We start from the raw sequence: 21,222 nt of genomic DNA, 5'->3' as shown, positions 1-21,222 counted from the left end.
AGACCGAATAATGGGCATTAAAGTAAACGAGGAAACCAAAAGTGGCTTCAGCGTGCGACTCTCATCCCTAAGGTCGTAGGTTCGATCCCTGGCTGTGCACCAATGAACTTTCTTTCTATGTTCGAATTTAACATTCACTCGAACAAAAGATTATCAAATGATCATGAAACAGATTCAGAAATCTGATTTTATATTATTAATATCTATATAATATTGCGTATAATTAACTAGTATTGTGTCTCAGTTTTAATCTTCATAACGAACAGATCATCACGTCATTTAAAAAGAAAGTGCCTCCACTCCGGTTCACTAATAAACCTTAATAATCTTTTTGGAATTTATTATGCGTAATTTTGCATTTTAATAGGCCTATTTGTCTATTAGTTCTCAATTTGATCTGTTATAGAAATTTTAAAAGGTTAATTAGGATTTTATAGTTGTTGATTTATTTTATACCATAGACTAGATATTATTTCAAATACCGTAGAGAAAAGAAGGTAGACGTGTCGGGCTGTGATTCCTACTTGATACTTGAACTTAATGCCAACATTAACCATTACGAATCTTATTATCTCTTCTGTCTTGTTGGAAGCATTTAATTATATTGATTTTTTATAGTAATAGGAGGCAAACGGGCAGGACCTCTCACCTGATGTTAAGTGATATGGACATGGACACCAGACACCATTGCCAGAATTGGTACGCTCTTTTTTTGAAGGACCTTAAGTCGCATTGGTTCGGAAATACTTCAGAGGGTAGATGGTTCCACATAGTGGTGGTGCGCGGCAAAAACTGCCTAAAAAACGTTCAGTTGTGGAACGACGGATGTCGAGGTGATATGAATGAACCAACCAATTTGTATGTATGTATTAACATCCCGTTTAAATATATAAAAATCAGGCAGTGTCTGTTATAAAGTCTCGAAAGGAGGATTAAAAAATGCTATTTGATTGTAATTATTTAGAATTAGGAGATAAGTGTGTGAATGGAGCAGAACCCCAAAATATATAAAAACAAAAGAATGAACATATTTTTTTATCAATCTCTTTATGATGCCCAGTTTTGCTGTATATGTCTCTCACTGCTCAACTGCTCATTTATCAACGCGTATACAAAAAGTATTTGGCAACTTAATATGATGACGAAAAAACCAATGTGTGCTTTTTCAGAATGCTGCATTATCTCTGAAGAAGAAGAAATGGGGCCTCCATCTGTCTCGCTATGTTATAGGCAATAGTTCCGTTTGGTGACGTTGTTCAGTAGAAGAACATTAATCTTCCGCAACAAGACATAAAAAAAACTCTGTTATGACATCCCTTGGTCTTGTCCACACAATGTCAAATGTACAAGTGTCAAATGCGCACATAAAAAAAATGTTTATGAATATTCATTGGTTTAGAATTTCCATTGGTACACAGTGACAGAACACGCCCAGCTTCACCACTAGACCACTGCTTAAACAGAGTTACATTGTCTAATATCACGAAATTCATCAAAACAAATATTCCATGTACACGAAAAATATTTACAATCATAAAATCGTCCTAGTGCTCATAAAAGGTATCCCAGACAATGCACAATAAAATGATGCATTTACTCCTATACCTTTTCTGTTTTTGTGCACAATGCCAACATTGACCGTCGGATAAATTGAATAAAAAAGGATCGCTCGGCCGATCTGTGACTCGGGCGCATAAAAACGAAAGTGCATTGAGACTATCGTGTATGTTTGAAGGTTTGGATGAGGTATTTTTGTATGAATTATGGTTCTAAGACGATGTGCTGGAAGAATACGAGTGGAAACAACATGCATAGGTCGGAAGACAGCTGTACGTTGTAAAATGTATGTTATCGCTTAGGTTAAAATTATGTAAATGTATGTATTTGGTTAGGAAATCAAGGATTTTCTTTTATTATTATTATGGTTGGTTTAAATTGTTGTTTAATAAAATAACTTACGATTATTGAATAAAATAGTTGGCCCTTTATTTTTGATGTCTTCAAAAAAACTAACAAAAACAAAAGAATACGATGTCTTTGATCGATAATAATTCACCTTTTTTCTTATGTGTGATTGATAGGTGACTTTAATTGATACATTTCAATCACAAATCTGCATTTCAACATTTTATGATCAATAAAACTTATCGGTAAAATGTCGAATCACGGCTTTTAAAACAGCTTCAAATCATTTTTCTACATATTTTCGTCATTCGCAATGGTGTACCATGCAATGTGGTGGCTCATGCTCTTTAACCCCATAGAAAATAATTAAAACATGATTTGTGAATAGAAAGAACAAAAAAACCTAACCTAACCTAATGTAATTTACTGAGACAATAATATCATTACATCATACATGTAATATTATCAGTTTTTTTTTTAATTTTTATAGGTGTCCAAAGCCATACGCCTCCTTAACATGACTTGGGGTACTATATACAAGTCGTAAAGAACGATAGAAAATAATTTCGAGCTGTTTTAAGGTAGAGCCGTGATTCGACAAATTTACCAAATTATCAAATAAAAATACCATATCCTACTTTCTGTACACAGGAACCATAACAAAAGATTCACTTGCGAGATATGATATTATTTTTTGTTGGAATAATGCGGGGTCTAGTCAGGTGCACAGGAAATTGACCTTTAATTCAATTTCACAAATTTCATAATCCCATCAAATGAATGCAATTTATCATGTGAACGTGAGAAATTCGCGCTTAAAGTCGTTAATATAATATAAATGTTATGTAAAATAATTCCGCAAAAATCAAGTTTGAAGATACTTTTCATAATTGTTAATTTGTTGGGCAAGTGTCATGTTACGTAGACGCGGAACCAATAAAAAATATCTGGTTTGAAGGTCTATTTGAGGCAATATTACTGGGGGGCCGTTCAAGTATTACGTAAGCAGGCTCACTGCAATCCCCCCCCCCCCCAACCCCTCCTGTGGACTAAAGTAAGCAAAGCTCTGAAAAATAAAAGTACATAAACGTATTATTTCTTCGTAGGAATCCTCGAAAATGCATTTCGTTTTCAAGCATAGACAATGTGTGGGTAATATGTGTAAAAAAGTAAAATAACTATTTACGTAATCACCAAATAAGAAAATCAAAGAACCCCCCTCACCCCTATAGCTCTTACGTAATACTCGAACGGCCCCTAAGCAGCGGCTTTCTTCGACGGACTTTTATTTCTAATATTTTGGAAACAAATTAGCCTATGTTACTCAGGGATAATTTAATGTATTATAATGGTGAAATAATTTTCGAAATCAATTTATGTTTATTCATTATAAAAATACAATATTTTCTCATTTGGGGTGGTGGTAGGGGTAGTTATAGGTAAAACTTAAAAAAAGGTATTCATTATTATTATTGCTAATTAGGAATTATCCAGTATTGTAAATTCAGAAATAATGATTTCTCAATATGTTACTATCAATTTGGTAGTAAGTACGCTGGTACAAATCTAATTTGACAATATGATATGACCATTTTTAAATAATTGCGTCTTTGATAGTAAACTATATGTTCAATACGTGCTTAGGGATTTCTCCAACCATTCGTTCATTCGTTTCAATCGATACACACAATGTCGCTTAAAAAGCGCGTAAAAAATTACGACATGCCCGACACTCATTAACTCCGAATAGCTTTAGTGTTTGCATGAACTACAAATATTAGGAAAATTCTAACACACTAAAAGTCTAGATTCCAAGTTCTACAAATAAAACCTCGCTCATAAGCTAATACAAAAATTGATAAACACGATTTTCAAACTACTTGCTACAGTGTTCTATATTTGAAAACGTCGATAAATCCGTGTTCCTGATTAGCATAAAAGGTAAACTCAGACACAATATGCTGTAAATGAAAACATTAACTACTCCTGTGGGGTCGCCGCGAGTGCACAGAATTTTAATACTGCGACCCTCGGTTTTTTGCATTAGGTTAGGGTTGTCACTTATAAAAAAATATAAATATTTATTTATTTATTTGTGAGCATAATGATTGTTTAGAAATAAGTATTTTTAATTAAAATATGATGTGTTGTACTATAATAAATAAATAAATTAGCATACAAAGAAAAGTTTACGTTAAGTGCTTTTATGTGTATAAATAAATCGAATAATTCAAGAATATTGATAAATAAAAACGACGAACTGACAAATAGGAAAAACTGATTAAAAACATATTCACATATTATAGAATGTATATGTCATTCTTGTTTTAAGTCAAAATCCTATTTAAATTCTTCATCTATAGGCATCCCAAACAAAAGAATAGAAAGAGATTGAAAACTAGATAAGAAATACTGATATCCGAAGAAGAACAAAGATCACAGAACTTTCTCCCTATAAAGGAAATAAAAATAGGCTGAACACGTGTCCAGGTACAACGATGACACCGCTCAGAGACTCGTGAAATAGCCACGAGACACAAAACCGTGTGGTCGATCTGGTTACTAGTTGGCGAATGATGGGAGATAGAATAAATTTTAGCATTCTTTGGAGGAGGCTTTTACTCGTGGTACTGTGTCTTGTGCGGTAAATGTGTATAATGGAATAAAATAGATATATTTTATTATTGTTAGCAACCCTAAATATTACTCAAATCTCAGGTACATTTTATCGCGCCATCTTTCTAAACAATAATTCTAAAACCGGCGCTGTCGCTGCGTGATATTTCATTAGAGCTGAATTAACTTATTGAAGCTCATCCATTTTTTGTTTTAATATAAAAATGATTCTGATTAGTTATCTTATATGACGCATTTTAAATTCATGAAAGCTGAGAAGCCTTAAAACTTATTTAAGCTTGGGTTACGTTAAAGTATCCGTTATTTAATTAAAGCTTACTTAAAAACACTTAACACATTTGCACGTAATTATCTGTTTACCTATACGATGTCCATCACATGCAAGTCTGAACAAGCAATAATCTTAATTGGGCCTTTTTATTGAGCATATTTTATAGGTTTTTCAGCGTGTGATTCCCATCCCTGAGGTCGTAGGTTCGACCCCAGCTGTACACCAATGTACTTTCTTTCTGTATGCGCATTTAACATTCGGTGGAACGGTGAAAGAAACCATCCGTCGTAAGTATCGACTCGCCTCAACCTAAAAAGTCGACGGCATGTGTTAGGCACAGGATCACCTTACTTATTAGATTGACAAACGATCATGAAACAAATACAGAAATCTGAGGCCCAGACCTAAAACGGTTGTAGCGCCACTGATTTTTTAGTTAATATTTTTAAAAGATGCCTAGCGTTTTAAACACACATTTTTTTTGGATTCAATGCTGATTTGGCGATGTTTATTTCCACCGTACGAGCAGTTACTTGCGCAGTTACTTGAGTTTAATTCTTGCTCAATACAAACACTGCCCATGGGGAGCAGTTGCAAATTAGGCAGCAGATTCATATATTTACGTCACACTTTTTAATAAATTGCAACGCTGCACCTGCCTTTGTCGGCATTAATAAAAATAACAATCATCGCCGCCTGCGCAGCCTTTGAAGGTGACCTACGTTAATGTTGCTAGGATTCAACCTTATGTCTTATTTTAGTACATTTGATTTAAATATATATTACATTGTTACGTTAGTTTAAATTTATTAACGAACGAATTGCACTTAAAATTTACTTTTTTTTATGTTACAGGAGGCAAACGGGCAGGAGGCTCACCTGATGTTAAGTTTTAACCATGGACACTAACATTGCCAGAAGGCTCGCAAATGCGTTGCCGGCCTTTAAGGAATTGGCACGCTCTTTTCTTGAAGGACCCTACGTCGAATTGATTCGGAAATACTTCAGTGGGCAGCTGGTTCCACATAGTGGTGGTCCGCGGCAAAAACTTTTTAAGAAACGCTCAGTTGTGAAACGACGAATGTCGAGGTAAAACACACACATAATTTGTGTAAATCATTATTTATGTAGTCTAGTGTGTAACAGAGCCTCTCTGGAAACGTACATATTGAGCTGACAACGTCTCGAAGCTGTAGATAAATCGAGATACATTTCATTCCACCCTTAATAATAATATTAAACAACGTTTCTTTATAATAGAATTTAATACGTGTGTGATTGATTGGGAGGCGTTAGCAGTTAGTTTGGATATAGGTAAAGCATTCGATGCGGTGTGGCATAGAGCGCTTCTCTCGAGACTTCAAAAATGATTATAAAGCGTCTTATATGTCCAGACATAGCCTTATTATCGTTCTTTTAGTCCCTATATAATTTTAAATTTTGCAGGAAGGACTCCCGAATATCTAAAAGAACAATAAGCCATTACAATGCCAAATAACTAAAGCTCAAAGGGAAAGGGCAAGATAACATGCTTTGCAACATTCGAGTCCAAGGTTAGCAGACAGTTCCAATGCCAAGGGCATGCGCGCGCGCAGATCTGGGTCACTTCCCGACGAGCCTTCGACCAGTCAACACGTGCCACGGGATTCCACTTTCCTTGATGACTAATCAATATGTATAATTTATTACTTAGCGACTTGACAGCATGTTATCAGCTTACATGATTAATTTGTGTAATAATTTATCACATCTGTGATTAAGGAGACTCTTTTAAACGTATGTTTTATATTTAGTTCTTATATTATATAGGTTTTAAAATACACATAAATAAATAGCTACAACCGTTTTAGGTCTAGGCCTCAGATTTCTGAATAGGCAAGTAGGTGATCAGCCTTCTCTGACACACGCCGTCGACTTTTTGGGTCTAAGGCAAGCCGGTTTCCTCACGATAATCGAATAAATGATATTCGATTTTGATAAACGCAAATAACCTTTCGATTACTTGGTAGCGGTCGACTCGAGTAAACCAAAAATAACATATTTGGTACCAATAAAATACCGTTGTAAAATTCAAACGTGTCTAATCCTTAGTGAGAGATATTAGATACCTCTAGATGGACAATTATCTATTGTACTATGGAATTACATCCGCTCGGAATTCTTTTCGAAACTAGAAACATCGATTTCTCTAATAAGTTCTACTAATAAATAGTTTTCGTGTAATTTAGTATTTAAATTAAATGTTATCAAACTAGAATATCGTTCAGTTCTTTTGAAAAACAAGAGGCAAACGGTTTCATCTGATGCTAATTGAAACCGCCGGCCATAGACACTCTCAATGCCGGAGGGCTCGCTAGTGTGTCGCCAGCCTTTTTACTACTTACGTTTGACACATATGAAAAAAGTCAATTGGTGCACAGCCGGGGATCGAACCTACGACCTCAGGGATGAGAGTCGCACGCTGAAGCCACTAGGCCAACAGTGCTCTGTAAGATTACTAATAAATAAATAAATCTATTTACCTACATAATTCATCAAAGAAACCGACACAATAAACCCAATGTCCCATTATTTTATACGCCCCCAAAAATAATGCCGCTTTTAACAACGAAACAACCCAAATGTTTGTAAAAACAATTGATTATCGGCGAGCGATTTCAATAGTGGTTATGAATAATTCATACAACGCAACGCGACACTCGGTTGAATTTATTTTTATTTTATTTCTGTACGGATTTATCTAACGCCGCGCCTATATATTTGTAGGTTATGTACATAAAAGATGGCCCGATATTGGATTTATTTCCAACGCACAAATATACAGCATCTTGATAGGTTTATTGTAGTGCGTCTACAATGTTTGGTTGTGCAGGTGTGGACTGTTTTGTGACGATGCGCAAGCGAACTACCCTTTTCCGACAAAAAAGGCCCGTAGGAGGCCTCGACATATCCTAACGGATCCAGATATTTCAACCACGATAGCTAATGACAAATTAAAAGCCCGGCAATGATAAGTCAAAATCAGATTAGGGTAAAAAAAAACGCTAAAATAACCCGATCTGAGGTGTAAAGGTCCTAAAGGCCAAAATCGAGATCCCATTTAAAAAAGCAAGCGAGCTGTATCTATAAGGCGCGTGCGGGGGAGCCTTAACGGCATGCTGATGGTAACATCGAGAATGCTGGATTGCCGTTACCTGGGTCATAGCAATGGACTGCATGTGTCCTTTTTTAATTTTATGATTTAACTAGTGGACCCGACAGACGTTGTCCTGCATGATATTTCAAGCAATTAGTAAAGCAAAGTATGAAAGTACCGACTGCAGCGCCATCTGGCGGGCTGATTTGTGAATCTAAACCATTCCCAGATCCCCTTGAACACACACAAAAAATTTCATCAAAATCGGTCCAGTCGTTTGAGAGAAGTTCAGTGACATACACACTCACAGAAGAATTATATATATAAAGATATACTTTAAAGCTAATATAATATTAGGACAATATTGTAATAACCATATGAACTTATCATTGACCATTGTCTGCTTTAATAAATAAATTATTATTAAACAGTTGGTAGCAACAGGCTCACATGGTTGAGAGCATTTTAATTTTAATTTTGTAACCACGTATTCCAATTTTGTGACAGCTGTACAGATGTAAGCAATTGTGATGCCACTTAGTTCTGGAGGCGGTGAGAGGTAAATTATGTGCTACTAGTATGATCATGTCTATTTCCTTTTGCGTCAAATTAACGAGCGTATATAACTATTCTAATTCGTTTTTAATGTTTCTCTATATATAGTCATGGTAAATTCAAGAATAACATACGCAGTAGCACGGGTTAGAATATTAAAACAAAACAGTAAAAAACAATCCTAGTTTTACTTTTACATTTGCTAAAATGCATGTAGGTAATCAGCCTTCAGTACTTTACTCATAGTATAAGATCCCGCTATACAACGACCTTCACCGAGATGCTTATTTAATGAAACTTATTTTATATTTAATTTAATATGTCAATAAATATAATCCATATGGGTTGCCTAGCAAATTTCAGTCCAGAGTATGTTTAATTAATATTAAAAAAAATTTTTTTTTTTATAATATGCATGTAGTAAATTTTTTGAACTTTTTTCAATCAATATTTTTAATCAGGGTAGTATTATATATGTATCACTAAAACGTTATTTTATACTAAAGATGTATATATACTTTAGTGTCACATAAAAAATAAACACATAAATAATTAATTGATTAAAAACAACCTAACTTTTGCATATTCTATGGGCTTCATACTTTCGATTGGTATAGAATTTATCTAATAATCATACCGGTGAAATGTTTAAAAAAATAATTTTTTTTTTAAATTAATTAAAAATACTCTGGACTGAAATTTGCTAGGCAACCCATATGGATTATATTTATTGACATATTAAATTATATATAAAATAAGTTTCATTAAATAAGCATCTCGGTGAAGGTCGTTGTATAGCGGGATCTTAGACCATCACTCTGACTTTTTCGGTCTACGGCAAGAGTGAAATGCGTACATACAAAGACAGTAGAAATTGGTGGTGGTTGGGGTTGAGTCCTACGACCTCAAGATGAAACACACCATAGAATTTTAGGTCTAAGGTATGTCGGTTTCCTTACGATATCTCCCAAATTCTCTTACCGCAAGACAGCAAAACTGATATCGTAATTATCTTGAAACTTCATTTAATAAAACACATTCAGTCCAGACACAATATGTCATGTCGCATATAAAAGGATTGTCTATTTATAAAATCAAATGCTCCCTCACGACACATTAACCCTCGCTTTGATGTTCATTACTAGTGCACTTAAATAAACTTAATGAACAGCGCATCTATACTGTTAGAAAATGTTTTGTTGTTAATACATGCAACGGAATATGAATAGAATTTATTGACATGAAAATTGAATTTACAAGTGATTTAATAAATAATACCAGCCTATCTCGGCACGCGACCCCTTTTTTGGTTGGAATGCAACTATACCCGAATATTCCACACGTTATTAGTAATTTTCAATTCATTATCTTTTAGATATTACAGATCGTTTGTACTAAGCAGTGAATAGAGCAACAAACAAAATCATTTTAGTAGATCGTGTCAGAAAACTCCTATTTGCTTTTTATATCTCAGATCCCAAATTTATAACGACGTCAGCAAGGTCCCCGAAAAAAAAGGCAAATCCGCGCAGTAATACAACGCGCAGAAGCGATAAGATCTCGGAGAAACTGATCGTGGTTGGTAACACAGAAGGCAGAAGAGAGATGGACCGATCAAGTGAAAGACTCATCTACCTCAAATACTGTAATAAGAGAGGCGCTGGAAAGAACCGGTGGAAAAAAAACCGCTCCAGATGTTCCTTACTGACCACAACGCTCAGACATGAGCTACCGACTCAAGAAAGAGAGAGGGAGTAGTAAGCATTAATTCCAAAATACGGGCCTTAGACTCTGTCATATATTTTGGACATCAAAATTCATCATCATTTTCGTATAGCTATAAACGTCAGTAAAACAATTAATGGTTCTATATTTAAATTTAATGCCAGTTCTTAAAATAAAGGGCGTAAAACGGATGAGAACTGGCACTCTCCGTCACTCTTTTAATTCACCAAGGATGACGATGCTTATAAATTACAATAAACTTATCAATACTTTTAATTGTTTATATAATCAAACTTCTAACAGTATTTTTATGTGATCTCTGACACGTATTTTATCCATTACACAATAATATATTCGTTTGTATAAATATAATAGCCTTTAGAACTAATACGGCACGGAATAGTGTCAATGACATTTCGTGGAAATTTTGCGACTTATAACTAGTATGTGAATTGATAGAATCTAAGTCGCAAATTAATTGTTTCCACATAATTGTTTCAATATATTTCAAAAAAGAGGACTTTTGTTTCACAAAAGATTTAAGATACCTACAGTCTTTAATAATTTAAAATGTAAGTTTCAAATATATTTAGTTGTAGGACTTAGGTATTCCGTGAAACGTAATACCTCATTACGTCATTATATTATAACAAAGTATATAAGGACTTGTACCTCCGCTCTAATCTGTCCCTTTTAATCATAGTGGAAACACAATTTGACAGAAACAGACAATAGAGTAGGTAATTACACTGATTTCGTTTTTACGATTCATTAAACACACTATTTTAAATTTCATTATTAAAAGTCTTTAAGAGTCCCAGAATCTTGTGTACTAAATAAATTCTTTAAAAAGAGTCTCCGTGAACAGAATATAGAACCTTTTTGTATAGATTTCAATGGTACTCTGTCCAAAATTCGTCATATGTGTTGCCCATCTAATAAGCGACATTTATAGTCAATAAATCTTGTTGCTTCATTAGCTTGTGTGGGCACCTTTATGGTTTACCTACATTTGTTCCCAATCGCTTTCACAAAGACTCCATTCATATACGTATCTTGAATATTTTATACGGTTTGAGTTTTGAGTGAATTTTAAACTTAAATTTGAAAGATTAGACACATAAAGTATATACAACTACTTGTAAGGTTCCTGGTCATCGTGCTTCCTTCCTGGTGGCAAATAAAAGAGGATTTTATTTCTACTCTATAGTAACTGCTATGTAAAGAATGAATGCAATGTAACAGTTGAAGAGAGTGCCTACGTCTGGCTAAACTCTCGGGGCGTAACTCCGACGATTTAGGAAATCGCCACGCTTATAAAACTAAGAAAGCCCGAGTGAGCAAAATGTACAGCCTTAGCTCGTACACTACTACAAGAACATGTTTAGCTACTTTAACTATTTTATTTACGACACTGCTCCGACAGGGCTTTGTACTTGATAGTTTTTATTTAACTACTTTTTTCTTATTTTTACTAATTCTGCTAACTTAGATCTTAAGAAACTATTGTTACTAACTTACTAATCAATCAATGGACTGTATTTTTCTGATTAATAAAAAATATTATTATTATTAACTGATGAAATCGCAAAGATGTAATTTGATCAGTCAATGTGTCCTTCGTATAAATCAAATTAGATTTTTTCGCGGCCATTAATGACAAATTCCACTCTTTCACAAATTAATGATACCCTCAATTTAAAATCGACAAAAACGCCATCTATATCTTTACCCCTTCAATTTTAAAACAATAGCGAAATCAAATGCTTTTTATTCTGTTAAATTGTGGTGGTGGCCACGAAAATTATATCACTGCAGGGTCATTAATAAAGTACGGTAAATTGAAGATGTTACAACCGTTTGCCCGCGATTGTGATGACTGATGGGTCAAAAAGATTTACTTGGAACGGCCCAGTAGAATACAGAGAGGACGCCCACCAGAAACCTGTGAAGATCGAATAAAAGGGATAGCGGGGAAGGATTGGAAAAGAGAGGAGAGACAAGTGGAATAATTTGGAGGAGGCCTGCACTCCGTCGGAGGCCGGATAACATGGACTTAATGTAATCCTGATTACGTTGTACTTATACAATAAATTATTTATTGAATACAGAAAACTACCATGAGATTTACCTAATAAACGGTAAAGTAAAAGACTTCACAATCTATTATTTGTATAATATATTTGGGCGTAAGCACTGGAGCTGCATTTAGACCTATGGAAAGCACATTATCAATTGAAATAGACAAACTGAGGGTTCTAGTAATTGCATAATGACACATACATTTTTTAAATCATCACTGTTTTCTTAAAAGATACAATTGTGACACACAGAACACACTTATTTTCGATGTGTTACTCAAATACATTAATTATTAAATCATAACTGTTTCCTTAGATTTGTCGTGACAGTGTTACACGCTGTCGCTACAGCAAATCGAATTCACCGCTCAGTTCGTATCCTCAAAAACGTGGAATGTAGGCTGTATAGCATAATGAGCCCCCAAATTTATTATACACCCGAAATCTTTCTGGGAAACTACTGAATAATCCGCCGACGGTATGCAGGTTCGGTTCCCGTGTGATGCACAGTTATGTTTGCTATTCTTACGTAAGAGACGGACAAAAACCACTTTGTATTGGTAACGGGAGTGATTTTATTTTTGTATTCACAGAAATTCGAATTAAAACATCATTTAGATTTTTAATGTTTGTTTACGGATGTTTGGGCTCATTCGAAGCCGATTTTGGTCTTATTTTAATGTGAGTTAGATAAGAGGTATATGCGAAGTAGCGGTTTAATGAAATTGATGAATGGAATTTGATTAATTTTGGTAAATAAGAAACTACATTTACCTTACCAATAAATCCATTATTTTGATTGTCTTTTTAAATAAGGGTAGGTATTATTAGACTGAGCATTGTTGGCCGAGGGGCTTCAGCGTGCGACTCTCATCCTAGAGGTCGTAAGTTCGATCCGGCTGTACACTGTGACTTTCCTTCTATGTGCACAATTAACATTCATTAAATGAAGGAAAACATCGTGAGAAAACCGGCTTGCAACGCCCAAAAAGTCAACGGCGTGTGTCAGCCACAGGTGGCTGATCACCTACAGAAAGGATAAATTTCCTTTCTTTTGGTGTCTCTCCAATACAGGAAGGAGGTCGGCCATCACTTGAAGCCTGTCCTGTCCTGTCCAGGTGAAGCAACTACTCCGCAATCTCAATACCCGTCCCTCCTTAACATAACGAAGTCATTTTTACTTCTACCATCACGCCGATAGACTGCATAAGTTTTTTCGATATTCCAACTCCATTAAGAACTGTCTCGAGATATCAAATGCTTCTAAGCGCCGGCGCTTATCATCTTTTATTGTTCAAGCCGCCGTACAGAAACATTGTTACCACTCCAATGACATTAATGTAACACAACTCAATAGATACAAACAAAAGAACATTCTATCTGTTTTCCTCATTTCGTTAAAAAGCCATAAAGAAAGTCACTGCGCAGTTCTTTACAGCACTGCGCACGCGCAGACGACCTTGGCGGTTTCGCGGAAAACCACGCCCACCGGGCGGGACACGTAAACATTCACGCTACGTACCCATTGTACGTAGTACGTAAATATTGACGTTACACTTGTCACAAAATCTCCGCCCAATGCATGGCATTCCAATGTGGATTGCAAGTCAATTGGGGTATGGGACAAACGCATTTTTGAAGTTATACTTCTTTAGGCGCGTTATGAAAAATTGATGAGAGTGAAATTTTACGATTGCGCGCGCACCGTGACACAAAGTTGTCAGTGTGATTATAGCGTGCGCGAGCGAAATGGGAATAAGACAATCTACAAGTAAAAAGAAATAGAATATGCGTGAAGTTAGCTATGCCAAGAATTTTGAATGACCATGATATCTGACAATGACATTTACCTTTTAAACAAATAAAGGAGTTTTAATTATTTTTTTAAAGAAATTTAGCAAATTTTTTTTCACAAAGACCTATTGTTACTAAGTTAAAAGGTTATGAAACATACCAAGTTATTAAATTGAATTAATAATATAATAAAATAATAATAATAATTGTTATTAATATTAATTAATAATTAAATAATATACTAAATATTAAATTGTTTACGTTAAATATTAATTATAAATTAATTATATTTAAAAAAAATAAAGAAAGCCAAAGAAGTATAACTTCTTACGCGCGTACATAAGCACACGCACCCTTTTTTTTTCACTAAATTTAAACACATTTGTAAATTTAGATTTTTTAACCTAAATAGGTTGTATCGCCACTGATTTATTTCCAGTAAAACAAACTCAAAGTCAAGAAATCGGTATTAGAATCGGTTTTATTTAACATTATTTGAATACTTTTAATCGTACTTATACTTATTGATCTAATCATTCCTAAAGGGTTTATTAGCCCATTTAGTTTATATGACGGTCAAATTGGTGATTTTCATCATTCTCATAATGGCGCAAATATTGTCTGCCAATGTTTATTGAAAATGTTTTTTTAATTGTTCTGACTTAAGAAAAAATTGATGACATCATACATCATATTTGGCGAATAGAGAACGTCTATGGAAGTTGTCTATGGCCAAATATGTAAAGGTCGATTACCTACGTTATAATTTGTGGTAATTGCGCAAAATTCGCAAATGGAGAAGAACATTTTAATTGCTGGCCAAAGTAAGTAACACCACTATTAAGGCGAACATTCATCTTTATTAATTTTGTTTACAATCGTAGTCATTGGGCCGATCAACTTCAAAAAAAGCATTGTTAAGTGCCTATATGATACCTTAACCTTAAGGTAAGGTTAAGGTATCATATAGGCACTTATATTTTATGGATTTTTATTTTATGGATACTATTATTGTATTTTTTGAAGTGTAAACTTCGGGAGGGTATACCGCTTCGTAACGTAACGCGTTACGGCGCCAGTATGTCTAGCTTCCCTTTCTCTCACTCATCCGGCAGCTGTATGCAGACTCATCCTATCTCACTCTAACCCGCAGAGAAAGCCGTATTTTGGACAGACGCTTGCCCCTCTCTCTACTCAGTGTTAGACATTGATTGAAATAGCGCAGTTGATGCAGCACACCACCACTATGTGGAACCAGCTGACCACTGATGTATTTCCAAATCAATTCGACTCAAGGTCCTTAAAAAAAGACTTCTGGTTGCTGCGCCAGAGGAGCCAGTGTATTTTTTTAAGCTGAGTTTCGTTTTTATCTTTATCCGGATACGGTATTTTATGGTCGCTATTCATGTTCTTCAATAATTCTTTAATTTCTTCAATATGTTTTGTTGGTGTTAAATAATTTGTATATATATCAAGTAAAAAGTAACTCTTAATAATGTTACGGTTTCTCAGTTAAACTTCGCCTTAAATACAGTGTGGGTGGCACAAAACGACCATCAAGTTATTTGTGCGATATCTCTAATAATTGTTGCAAACGTAGATTGCTTTATTTTATTTAACGCAAATTGCATGGTATTTACATAAAACAATAAAAAAAACATAAAATTGCAACATTTCGATAAAGATCTTTATTGTGCTTTCTAAACGTATCTATTAAAAAGTATAATCAAAAATATTTTACAGACAGTAGAAAATGCCCGCCGAGAATATTGTTTTTTGTATATCATATTGGAATTGATTTTAGTATTTTTACCCAGGTCATACTTAGTATAGGTAGTTATCTGTCATTCATAGGCTCCACCAAGACGTGAATGTCGAGGCTATTCAACTTGGAGCTGGCTAAAGGGTGGCCAAGTGCGTAGACGGCAGTAATGGTTAAGTCGTCAAAGCTTCTTAGCGGACAATTAATAACAAATGACAAGGGAAAAGGGCACAGAATTTCGTAGATAATAAAATTAGAATAATAAAATTAATAGTAATTATACTATTAATTTTATTATTCTACTTTTTGTCACCACGGGCTTAGTGAAGATCGAAAAGGACAAAACCATTCGAATTTATGAATTAGTTAGCACGTTAGTCTTAAGTGCTAAACAGTGGTAAGTGGAAACAAATAGTACACAAGACAACAGATTGTCTTCCCCTTAATAGAGTAGTGTTATTGGATTCATTCTTTAATTATCTATTCAAGTTTACCACATCATACATAAGACTATATCTACGGTATATTACAACCTTTTTATCTAAAATGTACCTATGACAATTTAGGTAAACAAAAAAAAAACAATTAAAATACCAGAAATTTTATTTAAGCAAAAATTACCAGAAAAACAGCGGATTAGGTACGAGATAGGCAATTAACAATGCTTTCTTTAAAATCGACCAGACCACTACGGAATATATCCAGCTCCGGATAAGTTAAATTAATCCCTTATAATCGCGAAGAATTTGAAAGAGCCTGAAGCCTTTAAATTACGTATTGCTCTTAAGATAGGCTAGATAAGTTCAATGATGACTTTGTGCAGAGGCAAATAAAAAAAAAACAATTAACTGCCAATGACCCTGCCTTGAGTACGCTTTAACCTGAACTACAAATTTCTTGACTCGTACACGTGGCATAAATCGAAAGTAACGCCCAGACATTACTCTTTCACCTCCTTGACGCGTGAAATCCAGAAATATTTAGTGGTTCTTACTATAAAATAACAACGATTGTTAAATCTTTAAAGTTTCGATTAAAAACGCTTTCTACAAATTTAGCCTGGAGTTTCTACATCTAATTCTACTCTTAAATAACCAAACAACTGTTGAGTAATCCCATATAACAATAGTATATAATCCTATAAATAATATAAATCTATAAGACGTTACCTGTGGGTGAGGATGCGAGCGGTGTAGGCGCGGCGCGTCGCGAGGCTCGTGCGCGCGCGCACCGCTCATGCTACGCGACGCATGCCCGAGCCGCGATTACGCGCTGAAAATTTATTTTCTCTTTACTACAATAATAAATATTTTTTTATACAGAACTGGACGTTTGGTCACAATCCCACCTGATGTTAAGTGAGATGCGGGCTATTGGAGGGCGCACCTTTCCAGTAGATATATGTAAATTAACCGCCGTATAAATAAAACCATATTAAACTGTCTAGGAAAGATGGAAAGCGGCAAGGAGACGAAATCGGGCTGTGTTCCATGGAATATTCTCCGGAGTGCAATCTAAAGAAGACTGAAAGGCAGGCAACTGAACGGTGATGGTCAAGACTTAATAGTTGAGATTCAATGAGTGAATCGTCATCTATAATTCGCTTAGCTCTCAATAGCATCCAATGCTCCCAGATGACCTTTAACATGAAAATGCCTTGTAATCGTATAAACGTTTTCGAGAAATATTTCTATGAAAAGTCTTACAGAGCTCTTGATTGGCTATGCTTTACGTTATATTATTATTTTTATCGTGTTTATTGAGTAGTTTAAATGTCATTTCATTGATTAAGCAACATTATCGCCTTTTATAGAGACGCTCTTTGCCCTTTCATCGAATTATTATAATATACAGTGTAAACTCCATGTAACGTCATTGGATTTAATGACTGCTCTGTGTTAGTGGTTTCAGAATCTCAACCTTGTTCGTAGGTTCGAAAGCTCAGAAGTCTGCTCATCTACTTGCCATAAAAAATCACAAAATAAATACAGAAATCTAGCCCCAGGCGCTATGATCAATATATGATCTTTAAACATTCCATACATTACATCAAATGTTGTTTTTAATTACTTTTTTTTTTCGCTGGTTTTCTAAGTATATTGGTGTTGCGGTTTTCTTCTATCGACTCTAGTGACGATGACAGTTTTCTCTTCGTTTCCCCGGTCTTGATCTCTGAGAGAATTGGGAGAAAAATGCTCAAAACAGAGAGAGATGGAGTCAATTGGAGGAGGCCTATACTCAATAAGAGGTCCTTGGAAAAACAAGAAATATATATATACGTGTGTATATATGGTGTGTAAATATGTATAATATATATGGTGTGTGTGTGTATATGTATTTTGTGTGTCTGTATATTTTGTAACTTTTTGTAAATTTTGGTCCCTGTGGCAGTGTACCATGCTGGCAAAATTTCCTCGCTGTTTTGCGATTGCGTTGAGCGAGGAAAGCAACAGCTCTGGGGTCACCGGTACTTTTTACCAATTTAAATATTTAATTAGTGCCAGTGCACATTGAACCCCAGGGCCCAAGAGTCTACTCCAAAGGGAACAAAATCAAAGGAGGTAAGCCAAAAGCCGTTTATTATTTCCGCCTGCTCTGCGGCCTACAGCTTAAATTAATTAAAGATGCGTAACTTATTCTCGAGCGAGTATTTTAACATATTTAAATATAGCTACTTTCCGATATGACTTCGTTGATCGGAATTTACATATATATGTTAAAGATAAAGGCAATTAAATGTCACATATCACTTTCACGTTAACCAACTCTTATACCAACTTTCACGCAACGATAGCCACTCAGTATGGCATTAAAAATAATTTATAAATATTTCACAAAATGATTAGACATAGAGCAGAGGTTAATTTCAAATTATATGTGAGAAATGGGTTTTGTTGAAATGTCTAGTTTTGACATTGGTTGTGAGTACAAACTATTCTACCCACTACTGCACTTGAAGTACCTTCGTTGGTAATAGCACTTGTCATTATTTTTAATAAGGGGTAAATGAACATTAGTAGTGGTTGCGTTGCCGTCCATTGACGAGTATTCTATCTCTAAACAATTGGAAGATCTCCAACGGGAATCGATTCCACATTTCGCTAGTTCACAAAAGAAAGTGTCTTGTCAAGCAGAAGTGGAAGATTTCCAGCCATCAATCAAGGTGGTGCTGATGAAATTTTGAATTAATCATTAGTTAGATTAATTAATAGAGAATCAAGCTGATCAGTTACGTTGGAGATCGAGCCGACGAATTTATAAACCTTTATAAGGACACGTACTTATTTTTACACTGCCGTTATTAAGTTTCTATTTACATCCCTAATCAAACTGATCACAAAATATCCAATACATCCTAAAAAAAAATATTTTTGTAGACCTTCCAACTGTTACCAATAATGTTGCCAGCAAATCCACTCATGTGTTAAGTATAACAACGAAATAACCAATGTAGCTGTAACACAATATTTGAAAGTTGCCCATCGATGTTCGTGTCAACGGTAACTAACGCTAGGTCAAATTATTTACAAGAGTTTTATTAATTCAAACAATTAAATTATTGACAGCTACACAAGTTACCATAACATGAATAACTTTTATAACGAGGTGTTTGGAATATTAATATTCAATATTTATTAATTAGCGATACTTTATAAACGTAGGATTAAATTGTAGGCAATTTTTTACTGTTTAACATATGCGAGCTTCTGAAATGATAAAATAAATCAGTGGCGCTACAACCTTTTTTTAGGTCTGGGCCTCAGAATTCTGTATCTGTTTCATGGTCATTTGTCAGTCTACTGGGCAAGTAGGTGATCCTGCTGTGCCTGACACCCGCCATCGACTTTGTTGGGTCTGAGGCAAGCCGGTTTCCTCACGGCGTTCGAGTGAATGTTAAATTCGCACGTAAAAAGAAAGTCTATTGGTGTACAGCCAGGGATCGAACCTACGACCGATTGAGAGTCGCGTGGTGAAGCCAGTAGGCCAACACTGCTCCTTCTAGAATAATATATGTGTGTAAGTGTTTTCACAATTTTAAACCTCCATAAATAAATATGTGTTTATACATAACAATGCTTTCAATTGTGTAAGATTTGGGAACCCTTTAAAGTAAAAAAATACCTGTGTTAGGGTTCGCAGGTCCAGGGTTTCCACGTGGAAATTTGCAAGAAAGCATTCAAAATGAGGTTTGTGCTTCGAAAGGCAACGATTACTAACATGAAGGACAAGCGTGTACAACGCATTGATTAAGAGTATGAAAGGAAGTAATCTTCCAAGACTTCTTTACTTACACTAAAGTTTTGTTTGTTTTTGTTGTTTTTTTTCTTTTAATCATTAATCTTTTTTGCGTCTGAAGTGCAAACTAACTGTTGTTAGTTACATAATGGCCAGCGCTGTGGAACACGTCTCCCCACAGCATAATGCTGAGCCAGGGCAATTTACTAACAGGACATAGAGTTGGCCTTCTATCTACTTAAAGTCCCGGGGTGGAGCAACCCACCTACCTACTCTACAACTTCGTTTCTATGTACCTAGGGGATATGTGCGATGGCGAAGGCCTAGATTGTTTGCGATACCAAAGCTCCTACTACTGTCTCCGACACTATCGACATCTTTGGCAGAGTTGTTCACAGATTGAGTTCACAGTATGTATTTTATTATATTTTATTTTTTTCCGGACGCATATGACCAATGTTACGAGAACCCTACCGCGCCGTTAATTCAGTTGAAACTCGACAGCGTTTTACATGATGCAGAGGTCATGTAAAAATGGATTGGTTTGCAGCATCTCTGCTTGTATATCGGTCAAGGTCAAGCATTCTCATAAAATATACTAAAGTATTGATTTAAAAAAAATATATTCATATTATTATATATTAAGACACTATGTAATCGACATAACATGTCTTTAGAAATAGCTAAAGAAATTTTATTTTAAAGGCCGGCTTCGCACTCGCGATCCCTCTGGCATTGATTGGTCATAGGCGGCGGTATCAATAAACATTAGACGAGCCTGCTGCCCCATTGCAAGTATTCTATGAAATTATAAAAAAATATTAAATCTTAAAAAAATATATAAACAATTCATTTATAAATATAAATAAAACTTGTACAAAGAAATTGACATGCGCACTAGATACATTACTAAATAAAATAATATTATTAATAAATATAATCTTGTGTTAAGCGTGAACAACGTTCTAACATCAAAGGTACAATATCTCATGTTTGACCTAATTAATGGAACTACACTCCAGAAAAATGTTGCATTGCACCAAAGATCGATTTGTCCAATTATTAAACGAAAACATTTAAAACCTAGTTTCAAGCTAATCAAGGTGAACGATTAATTATG

General features: G+C 34.9%; 1 protein-coding gene across 1 annotated transcript in view; it reads right to left on the bottom strand.

The window, feature by feature from the left end:
* The window catches only part of LOC125056039 (voltage-dependent L-type calcium channel subunit beta-2), a 151,422-nt gene that overhangs the window by 130,052 nt on the left and 148 nt on the right, over window positions 1-21,222 (bottom strand). Inside the window, exon 2 of the mRNA XM_047658873.1 lies at window positions 17,036-17,138. Within this exon, the coding sequence (XP_047514829.1) occupies window positions 17,036-17,104 (69 nt within the window). The 5' untranslated portion in view covers window positions 17,105-17,138. The remainder of the gene's footprint in view (window positions 1-17,035; window positions 17,139-21,222) is intronic.

The sequence above is a fragment of the Pieris napi genome, chromosome 14 (assembly GCF_905475465.1).
Source record: "Pieris napi chromosome 14, ilPieNapi1.2, whole genome shotgun sequence".
NCBI classification, from domain to species: Eukaryota; Metazoa; Arthropoda; class Insecta; order Lepidoptera; family Pieridae; genus Pieris; species Pieris napi.
Note: the sequence above shows the minus strand (reverse complement) of the source record. Positions and strands in the feature narration are given on the sequence as shown.